We start from the raw sequence: 20,217 nt of genomic DNA, 5'->3' as shown, positions 1-20,217 counted from the left end.
TTCTGGTCGATATAACTGCTAAGTAAAAAGTCTGAAATTTCGAATACCATAAAATAAATTTCTAATGATGCTTTAGGAATTCTTAATTTCTTCCAGAATCCTTATATTAAAGAATAATCAACATCAAAGGACTGAACCAATAATCACATTTACCAACCTCCGATCTTCTAGTGACAAGGCATCATTATAATTAATTTAGAAAGTACTCTTCATCATAATCTAGAAACTTCTACAGAAATCGTACTTTCTATCCGAATTGCACATCTCATAAACTAATGTTTTAAACATATTGCATAAATATCCACTGTCGCAATTCTCTTTCTGGGATATGTATATGTGTATATACATAAATCTGATTATATAAAATTCAATTTCTGGGATATGTATTTTAAATTAACCTTTAATTCGAAATGTTAATATTGCAACCAGACCAGCATGTTGAAAGTTTTTAGTTTTTGAAGATGTGCCTCATAGACTCGTAGATAAAGGCTAACCACCATAAAATTTCAAACTAACCACCATAAAATTTCAAAATTTCTCAAAATTTCATCAAGGAAAGGACACGTGTTAAGTATCTCGAAAAGGAAGAAATAGGTTAGTAAACTCCAAGTATTTCAAATGAAGATTAAGAAAGTGAAGGTATACTGCACCAAAGAATGTGATTTTTTTAGGGTGTTTAGTATCTGTGAAAAAGAAAAGAAAATGAATGGCAGTTATCTAGCATATACATACCACAGATTTTATAGAAAACGGACTGAGGTGCTAAGGATTAACTGCAAAATTAAGCATCAATTTATCACAATAGTAAAATAAAACATCTTGAAAAGTTATTAACCTAAAAGTAACTTTTCAGTCATTAACTAAGTCATCAAATCGGAAGACAAAGGATCAACAGAAATATCACATGACCTTAGCAGTTATTTATCACAAGATTAATGAACTGTAGATTTTATTACACCTTTTAAATAGTTAACCAATAAAAATACTAAAAGCTGTAAAAGGATTCACAGTCCGCATTTAAAAAACCAGCAGAAAGGAAAAAAACAAATATTTCTGTATTTTTCTAGAAACATACAATCACAATGAAATTCACTCAATCATGTAGAGTTTCGATCATTTATCTGATGAAAATGCTGCAATATTGGATGTACTAGTCTAATTCTTTTGTAACTTACTTCAAATGTAAAAAATATATACATATATATATGTATGTATGCTAGAAGGCTAGACTGAGAGGAAACTATTTAGAAAATTAAGCAGACAAACGGATAGATAAGTATTGTTCTGCTTTGCCTTTCTAAAATTGTTCAGCAAGAAAAATATTTAAAAAAAAAAAAAAAAAAAAAAAAAGATAAAAGGCCTTCTCATGGTATTTAGTGTTTCTTTGAGAAATCAAAGTTTATTCGCTGGCCACTGCTTAAATATGTCTCCTGCTATCAAAAGTAGCTTAAAAACACGCAGGTTGTTTCCTGCAATGCCACTTGTACCCACGTATTATTATCTCAAGGCTTTTCGACAAATCATTCGTTCTCGGGATGTAAAAGCCCACGCGTCTCTTAAATGATGGTATCAGATCTGGACGTCTGATCTTATTTATGTGTTTAGAACCAAAATTGAAAGAAAGGGCACATTATTTCACCATGCAATATCACTTTAAACTGATGAAAGAATCTTAAATATAAACATTAAATAAGTTTTCTTAGAAATCTTTGAGAAGCTTTCCTTTATGAAACCGCAAATATTTATGCTATCCAACAGATTCAAGACCAATGCCTTCGTTTCATTTTTGATACTCGGTGAACAAGGAGGAGATAAGTATCTAAACTTTCATCTTTATTAGATTCAGAACATATCGTCTCGGAATCTTTCCAAAACATTCTACTGAAGAATAAAACTTGGGAATTCTAAAATATCTTGAAAATGTATGACATTTTTCTCATACTGCGTTTCTCTATGGGTCTTACGTTACTTCCTATCCTGATTAATTGCCAAGATCGTGTAATATTTCGGGAGGAGAATACATCTGCTATAGAAAACCAAACTAATTATTCGGAACCACAAAAGGTAAGTTCAGATTTTCTGCTTGAAATATTTTCTGTGTGAAAGTATACAGTCTTTCTCATAAGTATAGCAAAATGCTTTAAAACTTATGTAAAACGTAAATTGATATACTTATGTAGTAATAACATTAATATGTTTTTTATGTCTATCTTAAAGTGTGATAATGTATTTTTTAACGGGAAGTAATGAAAAGAGAAAAAATTTCTCCCAAACTAATAAATAACACCAAACATTTACTTAGCAAAAAATTCCGTTCTAATAAATTTGCAATATTTTAAAATAAAAAATTTGTTTAAACGCTTGTTAAATGTCAATAATATTATTCAGAAGAGCTTTTTCAGAAGAGTACATTTTAGTTAATTTCTGTATTATATGGCCTTTATTATATATACATGTGTGCTCGTTTTATTAGAAACAAGAATTATTATTTTAGTTTTCATTAAAATGATAAATAATTATATTATTTTAAAAGTTAAAAATACATAGGATGGGATAGAATTCATAGCATATAAACAAAACCACACCCTAAAACACAGCAACTTTTTTTAATTATTCTCTATTTCAAGTAGTAATTATAGGAGTGCCATTTATTAATCTATTCATTAATTAGTGTCTGCATATGACTTCTGTTAAATAACTATCCGGCTTCATTGTACATTCTTCGAAGCGGTGGTGGAAACTATCCATTACTCCTTGTATGTATTGTTAAGAATATTAGTGACGAAATGTCTGTGGCTATCAAATCCAATATTGTGGCGCGAACATTTTGCCTAAGGTACCCACAAATGAAATTAGATGGAAAGACCGAGCTTCCTATTATTCTCAAAAAAAAAAAAAAAAAAAAATACTATCCAGTAATTTCAGCGGAAGCAGCTCCGTATCAAACAGGGACACAAACGCTATGGGCGGATTTAATGTGCAGATAAGGCAAATATGGATGTAACTATAGCCAATGAATGTCATGTAAGGCTTCTGCAAGATTCCATCCGACCTCAGTTATGGATGCCATGGTGAATATGAACCATTATGGCTCCAATCAGCTCGAGCGACCAAGCACATAACCCAAAAAGAATATATGGATTTTTTGCTTTAGACATTTCGGCAGAGTCACGTTTCTCGTTATGATGGCATCGCTTGGCTTCCCGATACCCCAGTCTAAAAAGTACTGAATTTTTTTAGTACTGAATTAAAAAGTACTGAAATTTCTATGGGAGTACCTCATAAAGTTTGGTATTTTTCCAATTATCTAATAGTATATAAACACTTGATAGACTTTAAGCAAATTATCTAATAATTATCTAAGTCTAAATAACAACTGAGCATTGAGAAGGGTGTAAAAGATATTTTTCTTTGAAAATAAAGAACTGAAGGTCCTCCTGGTGCTTACAAGCTCAGTCAGCACTTATGGCGAGATAACTTAAAGTAACAGTAGTCAAATTTGTAATGAAATTCAAGTAAGCTAGTAGCCGAAAGCTACATAAATCAATTTAACATAAAGTTGACTCAGCTGCCATGGAGACTCAATATCGGCGATTATAATGCAAGTCCGAAAACTACAAATCTTATCTGATCTAACAACCTAGTAAAGTGGCCTCAAGAGGCAGAACATGCTCGGTCTTACAATCTATAAATACTCGCGAACTAATTTTCATTCTGGCAGGGAAAAGGAAGAGAGATGTGCCAGTAAAAATCCAAAACATAAACCATAACTGGTTATTTAACATAAAGAAACCTTACAACCTAAGCTACATGTCTTCTAAATGAGTTGTGCCATGATATTGAAACTGAATGACCACATCAAAGCTGTCGTCATCATAGGACTTGTAATGGATATTATCCAAGTCGATTTGAGAAACATTTGGTATAGCTGGACCATCATCTGACAGAGATCATTTTCAAAACTGACTGATAGATGACATTTCTGCAATTTATATTTGACATAGTGAATAATAAATAAAAAGCTACCATTAGCTTAGCATATGATGTTATGAATACGCTACCAATTCTGCCGCCCACTATATAATTAGAAATGTCATGGGAATCACAATAAATATCATTATTTACAAATATATTTACGCTATCAAACAACAAATGTATTAAGAGCGTGAACAGATAATGTTATGTGTATCAAACAGTGTAACAGTGATTAAACATTAAATGTGTAGAATTTTCAATAAGAACGAATGCTGGAAGCTCTATAAAATTTTGAAACCTTCGTTAGAAATATAGCAAACTAGCATAAAAAAACCCTTCAAACTGAACCTTCCTAGACAGCGTAAGACAATATCTTTTAAAACACTATAGCTGAGTTGAAAGACGACCAAATTCTTTTTGAATTTCAAGTTTTATTTTTACTCTCTTTTGGTAATTTTATAAGGTATTTCTCCCACTTTCTTAGCATGACTTTGTGGTGTAGTGGTCAGCACACTCGTCGGTTATTCGAGAGGTCCGTGGTTCGAGTCCCGGCGAGCCATTGCTTATCTTTCATGTCTTCTGATTCCAAAAAAGTACCTAATGTCTCTACAACTTAATTTTTACTTTTCAGAAAAAATTATTTAAAATCGTTTCTGCTGACTAAACAGACGCTTTGAGTAAAACATAACGATACATGTGAAAGAAACACATGCAAATGTTAAATATAAAACTAGGCACAAACCAGCCAATTAAAAATCTGCTAAATTATACTGAATTAGTTTCCGTGAATTAGATTTCTTTTACGTCGCTTTCCTCATTTCTAACAATCCACATATTTAGTTAATGGCATTCATTCTAGTTTAGTTTTTCCCGAAGCTTTTAAAATTTTAATCTTTTATTTTTTATTTTTTATTTCTATTACGTAGATAATGGTACGTTTGTTCAATGTTTCGACTCTATCTGACTTATGTCCCTGCTCCAGCGAAAAAAAAAAAAAAAAAGAAAAAAAAAAAACTTTTACTTCATAATGAAAACTGATTTAATTACTCAACTCTCTCTAAATCCATACAGTTTCCGTAAAACCAGTGTCAGTCTTAGTTTGGATTCTGCCTGATTTTGTATAATTACATGTACTTTATATAAAGAAATTTTATTAAATTTCAACCAGGAATTTTTCAGTTTTCAACAGTTCATGTTTTGTTAATCGAGCTTGAAAGAAGCACTTTGTTAAGTTATAAACTATTCTGACTGAAGAAAATATAATTTACTTTAACTGAGTTTTTCCTGCTTGAAAATCCTACATTTAATCACAGTCGGAATACTATCTTATTTTCTTTATAATTTATTTTTTCCTCGATTATTAAACCTTTCTCCTTTATATCCCGATAAAAGCAATCAGCAATTTTTTAAAACCTTCTGTTGGATTTATAGGCACTGGATTCTTCCTTCTTTCCCTATGCTGTGTTTAGAACCTACACATTTTTATTAAAATGGCATTTATTTGCTTTTTTGCCTCATTAATATCTTATAATACTACTTTGCTGTATACAATGCACTTATTACTTAAATTTCTCTATGGCAAGAGACTTGACAAAACCCAAGTCACTTTATTTTTTATATGCAGATACCTGAGAAACTGCTAATACAGATGAAAAATGTTCGAAGCTTCTCTGACTTCATGAACCGTTATGTTAAAAGAGATTACGATTTCGAAGACCCTAGAAGTGAGTTCTGTTATCAGTCTAAATATAATTTTATTATATTCAGCACTGAACATATATATCCAACATTTACTTTTCTGTGAAGTAATAAGGATATATCCTTGCCCTCGTTTTTGCAATGCAAAAAGTTAATATCTTTGTTTCTGCTGTTTCGTTTGAAGAAAACAGTTTTATCATGAGATGTCTAGGATTATTTAGAGAAGTCTATAACGCGAAACAACATTCATAATTAATTTCCGGATCAAAATTAATTTTGAAATCATATATCGCTTCTTTACCTTCAAACATATTTTGGATCTCCTCTAAACTTGTCTTGGTCTCAAGACTCGGTTGTCTCGGTTCAAACAGTCTTGGTCTATAATGTTACTCAAATAACAGATTAATTCTTAATGAATTTCTGCATCCGTTGGAGTTTTTCTCCTCTCGCTTTATTCGCGAGCAGTACTAGTAGAACCCAACTTTTTACATGTGTAATTAATAGGAATATTCTTTGCATTCAACTAATCTTTCTACCATAGAACTAATTCAGCTCTGTGGAAAAGAAAGCTTATTAAATACAAAAACCACTATTCATATTAATTTCATCTCTAGCAATGGATATCGGAGCGAGAAATTTCTTGCAGTAACTAAAGAACAGCAGAAACTGATTGAATGAAGTATGTGTTATAAAAAACAACATGCTCATTAGCTAAACAGTCTTTCTACTGAAATGTTTTACGTGAACAGAAACTATTTTATGTTTTTATACCTTAATTAGCAGCTTATATATCTATATCTATCTATATATAGATATATATAATAAGAATCCTTTTCGAATACATTCCTTTTATTTTGTTTACTTAATGCATGTTTTTAAAGAAATTCGAACACGGTTCAAGAAACAAAAACAAATTATGGCCTAAAAAACATCAGAAAGTGTTTATTGGAAATGTGTATACTTCGTTAAAAGTTTTAAGTTCGTAAGTTAATTTGTTTGCTTAACTAAATCCATGCCTCTCAGAAAAACTATTGTTTTGTTTTCAAATTAAACAAAAATTAAGACAGCAGAGGAACCAAAGACACGTGCCACTACCTTTTGTTGCTTTATTTTGCGACTTAATTTGTACCATCATGTACGAATTATTAATTACTCTTGTTTCCTTTAAGCACTAAATATATATGCGAAAAATGTTTGAAAAATATATGATTTCAAGCGAATAGCAAGTACATATGGTGAAAGACGTTATATTATTTTCCTTTTTATTTCATGATCTCCTAAGCTAAATAAATTTTTACCGCAATGAATCTTTTTCATATTTTACAATCTAAATAAAACAGTAGTTTTTTTTTTTTATCGATCATTACAAAAAAAACTAGACCCTCAAAATAATAGCTGCATCGGAATAAGTGTTTAGTTTGGTTTCTCATCATCAAACAGCAAAACAATCAAAAAATCATCAAACAGCAAAACAATTTCCCGTATTAAAAAAAATATTAATTCTGTCGTAAACTTGCTTAACTGTAATCTAAAAAATAGGAAAGAAACCAGAAAGGAAATATTAACTTTTTCATCAAAACATATTAAACACTGAATATGCAATAATCCTTTATTTGCATTTATTCATTAGGCACTTCAAACTTATCCAGAAAGTCATTCACTTTTCTCCCTAAAGCTGGGCTGGGATGCTTATATTGATGCTTCTCCCCTCATCAGTAATTTTGCTTGCATTTTGCTGCTAGTAAGCTAAGAAAGGTTGATTTTTTTATCACCAATTATGTTACTACTTAGTACCTCAAACCAAGTATGTTACTACTTAACGAAAGTTAAGTTTACCTTTAAAGAACTGTAATATGAGTGTATGACGTTTCGTATTTTAAGATCCCTATATTTCGTGTTTTAAAATCTCTCAACGGGACCGCTTCATAACGGTGACCCCACATTACGGTGCTGCATCGTAAATGTAGGTTGACCGCTGTTCGAAAAGAGAGAAATCTTCGTAAATGCTGATGTACAAGAAAGCTTTGCGCAAACTAAAGATTCGTGTTTCGCTTGAAACTGATTGTCGACTCCCTTATACCAATCCAGCGTTTTTCATAAAGGTGAGCATCTGCGTTCCTTTATAAAAATGGCTGCCCCTGCTTTCAGGACACTCAAATTTCGAACGCTAAAGAAACTAAAATAGCAGTTTGCAAAACATATGGGTTGCGTCATGAAACAAGTTTCGCTGGCAAGTGAAAAGATATTTTAACATATTTCTTTTGTTTCAATTACGTATATTTATTTAAATTAGGAATTTATTTATAATTATTAACTTATTGATTGTTGATAGTTATTCGTATTCAGTTATTATTAATCCGTTATAATATTATTTTCTTCGGGATTCCTTCTTTCTTTTTCATAAGGAGAAACTTTAGACGGTTTAGAAAGCAACTTTCTTATTTCTAGAGATATCGTACGTCGCTATGCTAAAAATATTTGGGAAACACTAGAAAAAAGGAAACATTAAATGTTTTGGGAGGAATTTATTAACAGTTAAATGTATTTGAAATCAACTTGTACCTTAATAGCCGAAAGATTCACACATGATATATAAACTATTAAATACAAAGTATAAAAATTCGAATATTTGATAAAATATTTAAAATTTCGTATCAGATATTTTTATTGAATTTGCGGTTTATACCCAATCCAGATCCAAAAAACGAAAGATTAGAAGAGAAGGGAAACACGCCAATGTGACAATCAAAATCGCAATAACAACCTTGTATTTAGTTTACATATATTAAAACACTCAATCGGTTTCGAGAACAGCTAAAGTCCCTCCTCATCAGGAGAACGAAATTACTAGAAAGGGGGTGAAAAGAAGAAAATAAAGCATCGGCAAAGGAGTCTCAGAAACACCGTGGTCGTAACCGGATTTTCAATCAGAGTTACACTGGCCGCCTACTTTTACTGAGACGGGCTATCTGATCAAACATATAACGCATGGAATAAAACGAAAAAAAAAAAATTGCATTTTAGTCTGTGTGTTATCTGTTTGATCAGATAGCCTGGCTCAGTAAAAGTAGGCGGCCAGTGTAATTCTGATTCAAAATCCGGTTATGACCACGTGCAGTGCTGATAACGACCACGTGTTTCTGAGACTCCTTTGCCGATGCTTTATTTTGCTTCTTTTTCCCCTTTTCTAGTAATTTCGTTCTCTTGATGAGGAGGGACCTTTAGCTGCCCTCGAAATCGATTGAGTGTTTTAATATATGTACGCTAAACACAAGGTTGTTATTACGAGTTTGAAAGAAAGATTAGTTAAAAAAAAAAAAAAAAACCATATACATCCTTTTAACCCTTTATGTGCAGCAGTTTGTCAATTCGGTGAAAATGAAGTTTAGTTTATTGAAATACCTAAGTCCGCTTCCGAAAAGCACATCCTGAAAAATTGTTCTGATTGACAAAATCTTCTGCATCTTTATGCCAATCCGGTGTTTTTTATAAAGGGGCAAATAACTTTATAGCAAGAGTCGGCATTTTTTATACGGGTACGAGCAGTCTTATGCAGGTCCCCCCCCTTTTTCATAAAGTTGCCGAAGATTTATTTTATTCCCTGCTTAATGGATTAGTCAATAACTGAAACGAAAATCGGACTACAATAAAGATGTGCGCACCCGTATAACTCCAGATTGGCATAAGAGGGCCAACGATCAGTTTCAAGTGAGAAACTGATCTTCAGTTTTTGCACACTCCCTTAAGCTGCGGCACCATTATGAAGATTTCTGTCTTTCCGAACAGTGGTCGACTTGCATAACGGTGCAGTACCGTTATGCCAGATCACCTTTATGAAGGCATCACTTCTCAACTTGCTATAAATGTAGAATTTATGATCGCTCACACTAAATGCTTGCTGTGAGTAGTAATCCCCATAATAAGTGCTTCTGAAAATTCTTCAGTAACAATGCCTTACCCTTCGTTTGCTACCTTAGCGTTACGTAGACTATTACGACAAAACCAGTCACTAAACGTTTTATCGTTAGTTGCCCTTTCATCTTGTTTCCTGTATATACTCTGAAAAAGAGTTAACTTCGTGAACTGGCATAAGATCTTTGAAATACTACGTAGCTGCTACGCAAGTCATAATGTTAGAATATTCTCCATATCTCTTTGCTTTTAATGTTAACTAATCATATACTGAAGAATTACAGTTGCGTTAAAATATTTTCTGCCTTGGTTGTTCGGCCTTAACTGTTGCTAGAATTGGTTCTTTCATTCGTTCTACATCTATGCAACTATCACACGCCTTTTACTTCTGCATAAACAAAAATTATTAAATTATAAACAACGCAATGTTTCTTTAAAAAATTTCAAGCCTACGAATGTTCATAAGAGTAGAACATTACGTATCCATCTACTTTCTTTAACTTAAAACTTCATTAACTTGGTTGATTACTCTTAGCGCCATACCGTATTATATTATATGACTGAAGGTCTAAATTGTTACTTTTTCTTATAATATCTGAAGTTAAGCAGTCTTAGGATCAAGACAGATATTTAAAAATTTCAGAAAAAAATTCCTTAAACGGACTTATATCTGAAAAAAAATTAGAAATATTTTTAATACAACTTTCTTATCGCTTTACTAAAAGAATCACCAGATACAAGGTGATCGTAATTGAAGTACTCTTATTTCAAACTTTCTGGAACTCAAATGCCCTCGTTCACTTCCACTTTACAGTGTCTCCTTGCACTGCCCTTCACAGTAATCCTCAAACTCTGAAAAGTTTTTTTAACTAGTCAGAACTGAAGACGCGTTAGTTTTTCTTTCATCTCTGAGAAGTTTTCAGGATGAACGTGACGAGCCAGTTCCCCTTAGGATGTTCTTCATAAAGGCATCCCTCCTCTTAGACAGACAGCCCTCCTCAAGTCATAATCTCGATTTGTCATAACGAAAATCAAGCAAACCAAACCAATCAGGATGATCTTTGTAACCCCAATTTTCAGGCTTAAATGTCAAATACAGTAAACGAAAAAGAGCATACGGAAAGAAACGTAGGTTTACCATTGCTGCTTCCTTGAAATATTCTCCATGAACCTCCTATAGGGATTAACTGGTATGTAGAGGGCTTCTTATACTACAATAAAATCTCTGAAGCTATGCTCAACTCCTGTAGATTTGGTGTAACAAAACAATTTATGATATGGCGATACTTCTCGGTAGTAAGACAATAGAGCATAATATCTGTTGGTTAATTCCGCAAAGTAAAGTATACCAAAGGTGAATGAAGTTCCAAACCTGCACAAGATTGCAATTTTAAATGAATGAAAACTCTTGATTTACCTAATTGTGTCATGATTTTGAATTTAGTACTCAATGTTATATGAACTAAAAGTTATGAACTAATGTTATGAATTAAAAGCATATTACATTTATTAAATCCAGTTACTATTTATTATGCTGAAAAACTGTAATATTTTTAAATAAATAGTATTTGAATGAAAACAAATAATGAAGTATCAAGTTGTTTCAGTAAACTTTGATATTAATCACGTAATATTTGCTATGCTATAGATTTGCTTATCAACTATATGTATTGCAACAAAACCTAAATTATTTAAAGGCACCCTAAAATTTAAAAATGCATTTATAGTAATTCCTTAGGAAAAACTCTTAGATTCGAAAATGTTAAAGGAAACACGCTCAGTTAATAAAATATTTATGTCGATATTGGGGAGGGGGAAAACTTTAAACAAGCGAAACTCTTATTTCTCACCTATACAGCATTAACTAGGTGCGAGCAAGAATAGAAGAGAAACACGCCAATGTGACAATTAAAATCGCAATAACAACCTTGTATTTAGTGTACATATATTAAAACAGTCAATCGATTTCGAGGGCAACTAAAGGTCCCTCCTCATCAGGAGAACGAAATTACTAGAAAGAGGAAAAAGAAGAAAAATAAATCATCGGCAGAAACACGTGGTCGTTATCAGCTCATACGTGGTCGTAACCGGATTTTGAGTCAGATTTACATTGGCCGCCTACTTTTACTGAGCCAGGCTATCTGATCAAACCTATAACACATAGACTAAAATGCAAACAAATCAAGGAAGTCAAAAAATAGGAAGCGAGGGGCAACTGCACCTTTACACACCAAGACTGAACCTCGAATAAAGGGAAAGTATTTCTGAGACTCCTTTGCCAATGCTTTATTTTTCTTCTTTTTCCCCTTTCTAGTAATTTCGTTCTCCTGATGAGGGGGGGGGGAACCTTTAGTTGCCCTCGAAATCGATTGAGTGTTTTAACATATGTACGCTAAATACAAGGTTGTTATTGCAATTTTAACAGTTGCGAGCACTTTCTTTCCGTTACCCGCTACTAGTGACGTCATGATACACTGCCAAGAGCTTGTTCTTTCGTGCATTATCATCCACCTCAGTCCTGTGTGACAGTGTATTATTATTTATTAAAACAAAATAACCGTAAAACCGTAAAAACATTCCGGAAAAGACGCACGTGGGGATGGATAGCTTCAACACAGTAAAGATTTCTCGTAAGTGAACCTCTGTAGAAAATGTAAAGCTCCGTTAGTCCGCTCATCATAATGCCTCCCATTACAAGCATTCCCAAAACCAACCTAAAGGTCTCTTGCCATGATATTAATGGGAGGAAAGCGTATTCCTACCTCACTCTATATCAGCTGTAACAAAGTCCATTACTGTAACAAACAATGCTCTAACAAAGTTCTATAAGTGGTAATAATTATCGTATGTTGTTATATGCCATACGTACAGATCAAGTAATATACAATTACTATATATTCAGTAATTTTCTTTCTCTTCAATTACTTATAAACAGCTCTTGATTATTTTGGAAACGCATTCAATATATTCTAACGAAAATTACCAAGCATCTAAGATTTTAATGTAAATAAAAGTTAAAACGAAAATAGGAAATAATACAAGGAATCAAATTTAAACAGTTAATTTTCCTTAGATATATGTGGTACTTATGCATTATATTCCCAACACCATCTTCAGATATTTACTTTCTAAGCAACCTGCCCAAGTGATATATTGATCATGTGCAATACATCCATACAAGTATGTATGCATGGTACTTCCTTATTATAATGCTCTTGGCGATAACGTTACTGGCTCCTTTGCATGACCATTTTGTGAATCATAACCACATATCCACAAACAGGAATTCAAATTTACTTATGTCTATATGATATTTACATTTAAAAACATCAGACATCATAAGTCATATTGAGCAATTTTTTATTATTATTATTAAAGAGAAATATAAGTACTAAAGTAATTAAATGTAAAGAAATATATAAATACTAGTGTATTTAACAGCTCAATTGCACTACTTAAATGTTAAAGTCATGAAAGAATTTAATGATATATATACTGTAAAAAATCTGATGTGTACACCACATGACTTCCTTGTACGGAATATTAAATTATACGCATTTTCTCTTGCATTTCCTTTGAAACTTATTGTATTGAATTAAATCTACTTCGTCGATAGCGCATAAATTACGATAGAATAAATGCACTCTAAAAATTCACTATATTTGTTTACCATAGTGACACTCTGGCGCTAGATTCACTTAACAGCGTTATATTTTGTTCATATTTTAACTCAGAATGCACACAAAATTTATATCATTTGAAGAATTATCTAATCGTTGCCACATGTTCTATTCAAATACTATAATAAATCTAGAACGATGTATAAAAGAACTTATGCAAACAAAACAAAAAAGAAACAGTTCTTCACAGATGATTCAGTATTTCTCATTTAATTAAATCAGTTGTCATTTCGCGACAAGCAAAAATACATAAAAACTCAAAATATCTATATTAAAAATTACGAAGTAAATCTTAAACACTTATTTCCTCGAAAAAATTCCAGAAAGAATTAAGCATGATTTAATTCGAAATAATAAATGAAGGCGTTATCTTTGTAGTTGCGAAGCTTAGTCTCCCTAGATTGGCAACAAATCTACTATTCTGTTGTTTCAAATGTAAAGAAATATGTCCGCCATGTTATTTAAAAATTAGGCTTAACCGCACTTAAACAGCTTTTAACTTGTGAATAATTCTACAAATATTGCTTTCAGATTTCCTAAAGGCATAAAAACCTTAACTGGAAGATAAGAACAACATAATTCAATCGTTTTTAAAGAAACAAATGCACAATTTACAAACATATAAGAATAAAGAAACTGAGCTCACTGAGGCGGGTAACAGAGTGGATATATATATATACGTTTGGTGTGACTGATTGCAACCAAAATACGAGGTGGTTATCTACATGTTATAGCAGTCATATATACAAAATTTCAACTTTCTGAGGCTACTCGTTTTAGAATTATGCGAGATACATATGTACGTACAGACACCACGAAAAGTTCTCTTCAGAATTAGTTTTAAAGCAGTTTTATATATAGTATATATATGTGTGTGTGTGTGTGTGTGTGTGTGTGTTTTTCTTTTTGAGGAAAAGAGTCCTCTATTCTGTCCTTACGTACAGATGTCATGCAAAAACATCGTTAAATTGCATTCGATAGCGGTCAAAATGGATATTTTCGTTGATATATGCTGCCTGAAACTTTTCGCGATTACAATACTTTCTTTTTACTTCGTACAAAGGAAGTAAAAATCAAGCTTTTCATTTAGCAATGATCTTTAATTACATCACATTTTTCGAAAACAAGTTAGAGGGTTTCCCTTATTTTACATAATAAATTATTTTTAGTACCATTCCTGAACCTCTCATTTAACCCTCGCAATTACTCTCCAAGATGGCTTGGTTTATTAGATTATGGCAAATCACTCGAGGGCTATCTGCCTTAAGGGAGGGATGCCTTCGTGGAGGACTTTTTAAGGTAAACTGGCTCGTATACACGTTACATATGGTGAAAACCACGAAAACACCCATGCAGCCAGCCCGTTCGCGGGATTCGAACCTCGGACCGAACTACCAGTGTTTAGCGACGTTACCGCTCGGCCGCTGGTGGGACTTCTCTCCAGGATGCAAATTTACAAGTCAGGCGAAATGAGTATTTAAACGGATGAATCTTGTAGTTTATTCATTTTTAACTTTTTCATGACTTTTCGTCTAAGCCAGTTATGTTTTGGCTCTCTTCTTTTACGTTTTCATGAAGTTTTGTGTTTTAGATTATGCATTTGTTTCTACTTTCAGCGCCTTATTGCATCTTACTGCAACTGAGCCGACAAAAAGCTAGTTTAATATACTAGCTAGGCGCGGCATGCATCGGAACAGGAACAGTTTATTCAGAGTTTGATTTCGCCAGAAATCCCACGTTACTATTTTGTTTTTGCTGTTAAACAAACACTTCCCAAGACAATACAGGACCATGGACAACACGGCCTTGTTCACAGATTACTATTGCCTAAGGGGAATAAGAGAGATTTTCAAATATGTTAACGAAACTCCAAATAATCCGAAGGTATCCGAATGCAGTAATCCAAATCCATTTATAAAACGTGTTGGGCATGTAGCTCCTGCACATATTGTTTATATCGTATCGTGTAAATGTAATTTTTCTTTGTAATATCTTAAATAAAGGATGTATGTCCACAGTTGTCGAACGACCAGAGTGATTCGGTCGCACCCTTAGTGCCTATGGCGGAGCAGGTTAAGGGGAATATTTGAATTGTTACGCTGAAGTCACTGATATGCCTTTTTGGCCATTTAACAAGTATATCGCCGGGTAGATTGTTGAGTTAGCCTAAATAGCCTTAAAATAAATTGCAAGTTCAGCACTACTCTTTATCTCTGAATTTATTCTGAAACTATTCTTAAGTTCCATTGCAAGTCGTAGCTGTTATTGTAAGCATGAAGTACATGTATTTGTTTTAAGATTTTGACGAATAATAAAGGGTTATTTTACCCTCTCTTCTGTGCTGGTATTCTTTTACACCTGGGCGAGAAGTCGGCAGGTTTCCTTAGTGAGACCTTTGTATGATAGCAAAGAAGGTCAGCTACCACAAAGTCATTTTACTTCTCATAATATTTAACTTCAACTTTCATTCAATTTCATTTATTCGAAGATTAAATTTAATCCCCCGTCCAGAGATCTCCAGAAAAAAAAAAAAAAAAGTTCTGTAAAATTTTTCGAGCGTCTTTCTGAAGGTAGTGTTTCAAACATACTACGTCCTAAATATCTTCCTAAGTGTTAAAACGTATACACACCTAATTTGCTAACAATGCACGTGATTTAAAACTTTAGTGTATCTGGAGAGCTTAAATTAGAACTTCAAACATACTTCAAGATAGAAGTATGTTTGAAGTATGTTGTATGTATCTAACTCCTGAAGTTTCTGCAGCACTGCACACTAGCTTCACTACCGATTTACAGCAAAACTTCTTTAAACATAGAAATATCTTTACAATCAAAATAGGGCTTAACCTGGTCCATCTTTGTCACACACTTTGTGGACCTCTTTAAATATTTTGAATTTTGAATTTCTGCACTCTTTGTTGTACGAAGAATAACTTGTCCAATGGAGTTAACAACTTTCTCTCGAGAAATAGTTCAGCAGGCGTTTTGCCAGTAGTATCATGTTTTGCTGTTCTGAGTGTAAAGTAAATTCCAGGACTAATTAAATCAATATCACAGTAAGACTACAAACTACTGTAATGCTTCGGAAATTCAACCGATATGAGATTTAGAATCAGGACCTTATGATATGCAAACGATTGTGCTACTGTTGCGCTGTCGAAGTCGTAATGAGGGTCTTATAATTAGTGCAAGAGTCGATGACTATGATTTGAATATTTAAATGAGTATTTTTCTAATTTTAAAATTTTGACGTAACCTGACCGAATGTGTACTTACGACTTTCTTTCATTTTTTGGGAGAGGGGAGAAGGATTAATTTGGATGCTCAAAAATAGTATACGTATTAATAGTAATAATATAAAGTATACATATTGATAGTGTATAATATAAACATTTTGTACCTTTTGAAACACATATTAATGATTTCTTTTATTTGCAGATAGAACGAGTATCTCGAGTCGTAAGTATGAATATTTCTAAAGCTCTCTAAATTATCCTTCAGAGCTGGCTTACGCATTTGAATGTGTAATTTCTAATCCAGTAATTAAACCAATTTAATAAATGAATTTATTTAATTTCTTAGATTCAAAGAGTTCCAATTTCCCTCATAACTTGAATAATATTAATTAAAAACCGAAATATATATTTTATTGCTGATTATATCCCATCAAGTCGTTTGCCCGACACTCAGTTGCAAGCCAACTCACTTGCCCGAAGGGTGCGCTTGCACGACCGCTCAGTTGGTTGACACCAGCACTCCATCAAAATAACCCCCAAGACTAAATAGCTCAACAAATAGTCCCGAAGAAACAGCCCAAGACTAAGCAACCTTTATCTAAAAGAACCGGATAAAACAGCCAAACTCTGAATATTTATCAAAAAAAATATTTTTTATGCAATACTAATGCAATATATTACAATATCAATATAGAAAAGTTAGATTTCTAGATTATGTGAAATGGCACGAAGTCTATATATTCCATGTTTGCATAGCTTTCCGCTAATACCTATAGGCGTTGATTAGGTTGTATATGTTTAGTTTTGCTTGCATCTGAGTTGCGATGAAAGCAAAACTTGCATCAAGGTGGATTACGCGAATTTCCACCATAGCCTGCTCTATCTGGAAATGGTCCATGAGTTGGTAGACGGATGGATGATGGCAGTCGACAGTTTGTTATGGCACGCTTCTACCAAATTGTTTGTCCTCGGAAGATCATTATATATTCACCCCAAAGTATTTATTTTAATTACTTTTATAACACATGAAATTAATCTATTGTTGTGTAGAAGCTGTAAATATTCTCGTGCATTATTAAACGATAATTATTTACGCTTTAAAGCCATTTTGTTGGGGATACTTTGATACAGGCTATTTAGTATTGAGCTGTTCAGCCAGGGCTCTTATGGCCTGACCTATTTTGAAGGGCCATTAGCCTGAGGGGCAAATTGTTTGCCCGACAGAATCCTTTTTATTAACCACTAGATGGCAGGTTATTACACTTCATGAAAATGGCCCTAAATATATATGTATGTTGTTTTTTAATTTGTAAATATTTATTCGTAACTTTGTATTTCTAAAGAACCCCTTTTTTCTCCTATTTTTATTTATTTACACCAGTTAGCATTTCTTCTGTTCGAATGTTTCTCAAATATACTACTGCTTCCCACGAGCATTTTACTGATTCGAATTCGTGGATATCTATTTCAGCGAGTCGGAATCCCTCAGAGATGTGTTGTTAGCGCTTTCGGTCATTAATTAGACGGCGGTTTAATTTTGCCTTCCATGTTCTGTATATAGAACCCAAAGAAAGAATACAGAAAATAACGCTTCAGCTTACTAGCTAAATTACTAAAGATACTATATGTAAGGTATTATACAACTCTTGGAGCGGGGGGCTCTTGACCTAAGGACTATTGCCAAACGTGATTAGTGTCACCCCGCCCACTAAAAAATCTATAATGTTGCGATCCCACAGAGCAAGGGAAGACAAGGCAGTACCCGTACAGTCCCTGCCGAGCCTTACTCTGTCCTGAGAACCTTCAGACGAAGTCTGTTATTAAGCCCCCGTCGTTGAGACTGCCTTGGTACAGATCCTAACCAGTACTTCCCAGGCATTCGCCTAAGTGAACCCCCGGGGGGGAATAAGGTATTATACAGTACCTCATTATTACACATTATACAGTACCTTGAAAACACTGTGTAGATTCTGCGCATGTTGGAATCCATGTTGGATGGTTGTTTATGTGCTCCCGCTTAAAGTTGCTATTTTCCTGTGTAAAAGTTAATTGTGGATTGTGAAAGTGTATAATTATTTTTAATTAAGTGTTCCGCTTTCGAAAAAGGTATTGTGCAAGTTCTGAAATTGGTTTGCTTTCAAGATATGAGGAATTTAAATTCTGTCTACACCGGAACGCCCATCTTGCATGGACGAGTAGGTTTTACATTGATTATATGATGAATTATTTCTCCAATTTTAATTTGTCGGCTGTTTTAGACTGTTACATGTTCTATCTAGTTGTATATTTAAGAGCACAGTTCTATCTTTCATGGTTTTGAATATATTTGAATTTGAAATTGTAGAGTGAGCTAGGCCTAACGAGGCTGACATTTGTTTATATTAGAAGATTTATGTTATTGGAAGGAATAATCATTTGGTGCACCATATAAGAAAGTCTGCACGATGGAGAAACAGGTCTGACATATTTTTGTGCATCATATTCTACGTCTTTCAGCCCGTTGGTCGATTTGCTCAGCTTTTATGCTAGAACTCTCGTTTTTATTGTAAAAATTATTTCACGCATTGCAGATACTGATTTTAGCATTTTATGGATACTTTATTGAATTTTAGAACTTTTATGGATTTTTGAAGAGAATTTGCTGTATTGGAAATTGATTTCTATCTTTTTTAAGAAGTTTTAACACTATAGATGTATTAACTTTGAACTTTTAGGGTTTTTAGAGTTTTATTATATTAGGATTTGTCTATATGCATTGATTTTTATGAGGTAATTTGACTAGTTTGTCCCCAAGCCGACATATTATAATTACTGATCCAAAGATGAGTCAAAACGAACTTTCGGTTACTGATACCATCTTAGATTTTGCAAGTAATGAATATGATATTCTGACGGTTATGTGTAATATGAATAAGATCGTTGACACGTTGAGGGAAAAGAGAGTCCCGAAGATTCTTATTGCGAATTTAAGTAATGGTCTAAATTTTATAACTGACTGGATTGCTAAAAGAGAGACAAATAATGTAAATGATAATGAAAGATTGATAGTGAGTAAATTGGATGCGATTGAAAAAGAGGTCTATGAAATTAAGGAGAAAATGGCCAATGAAACTACTCGAGAAGGACCATGGATTCAAATTAGATCAAAAAGAAATGGGAGGAAGAGAGAAATGAATAGAGAAGATAATTTAAGAGAAAATGAGGTCATCTTACGCCCGATGAAGGATGGAGTTGATGTTTATGAAGAAGTTAAATCCAATGTAGACCCACAAAAGATAGGAATTGGAATAGTTAGTTCCTTTTGCCGCAAGAACGGTGATATGGTGGTAAAACTTGAAAATCGGAATGAATGCAAGAGATTAGAGGAAGTAATTAAGAATAATGAGAAAATATGTTCTTTAGTAAGACCAAGAAGAAGGAAATTTATTAGACCAAAGATTGTTATTTATAACGTTTCAGAAGAAGTATCAGACGATAAGATTACGCAAGCACTTAAAAGAAATTGCTGTTGTGAGGGGAATTGTGTCAAGCCGTTATTTAGAATGAGGGCCTCAGAGCAGTTCGTGTCACATCGTGTGTATCAGGTTACTAGAGAATGCCAGGGTAACACTATTGAAGATCAACGATTAAGGATTGATTGGAAGGCCTATAGTACTAAGATCTTTTTAAGACCTAAACGTTGTACTAACTGTTTGGCCTTTGGACATTCAAAAAGA

At 33.1% G+C, this 20,217-nt stretch overlaps 1 protein-coding gene across 2 annotated transcripts in view; it reads left to right on the top strand.

Moving 5' to 3' along the window:
- Positions 1-1,591: 1,591 nt before the first annotated feature.
- Positions 1,592-20,217, top strand: part of LOC118196184 (platelet-derived growth factor subunit B-like) — a 55,441-nt gene continuing 36,815 nt past the window's right edge. The window contains exons 1-3 of one of the 2 annotated variants that reach the window (XM_085807988.1): positions 1,592-2,064; positions 5,600-5,699; positions 16,704-16,724. In XM_085807988.1, coding sequence (XP_085664114.1) covers positions 1,921-2,064; positions 5,600-5,699; positions 16,704-16,724 — 265 coding nt within the window. In that variant the 5' untranslated portion in view covers positions 1,592-1,920. The remainder of the gene's footprint in view (positions 2,065-5,599; positions 5,700-16,703; positions 16,725-20,217) is intronic. The other variant, XM_035367603.2, reaches the window with a different exon arrangement.

The sequence above is a fragment of the Stegodyphus dumicola genome, chromosome X1 (assembly GCF_044657685.1).
Source record: "Stegodyphus dumicola isolate Sdum_Otavi_A_Nest chromosome X1, ASM4465768v1".
NCBI lineage: Eukaryota > Metazoa > Arthropoda > Arachnida > Araneae > Eresidae > Stegodyphus > Stegodyphus dumicola.
Note: the sequence above shows the minus strand (reverse complement) of the source record. Positions and strands in the feature narration are given on the sequence as shown.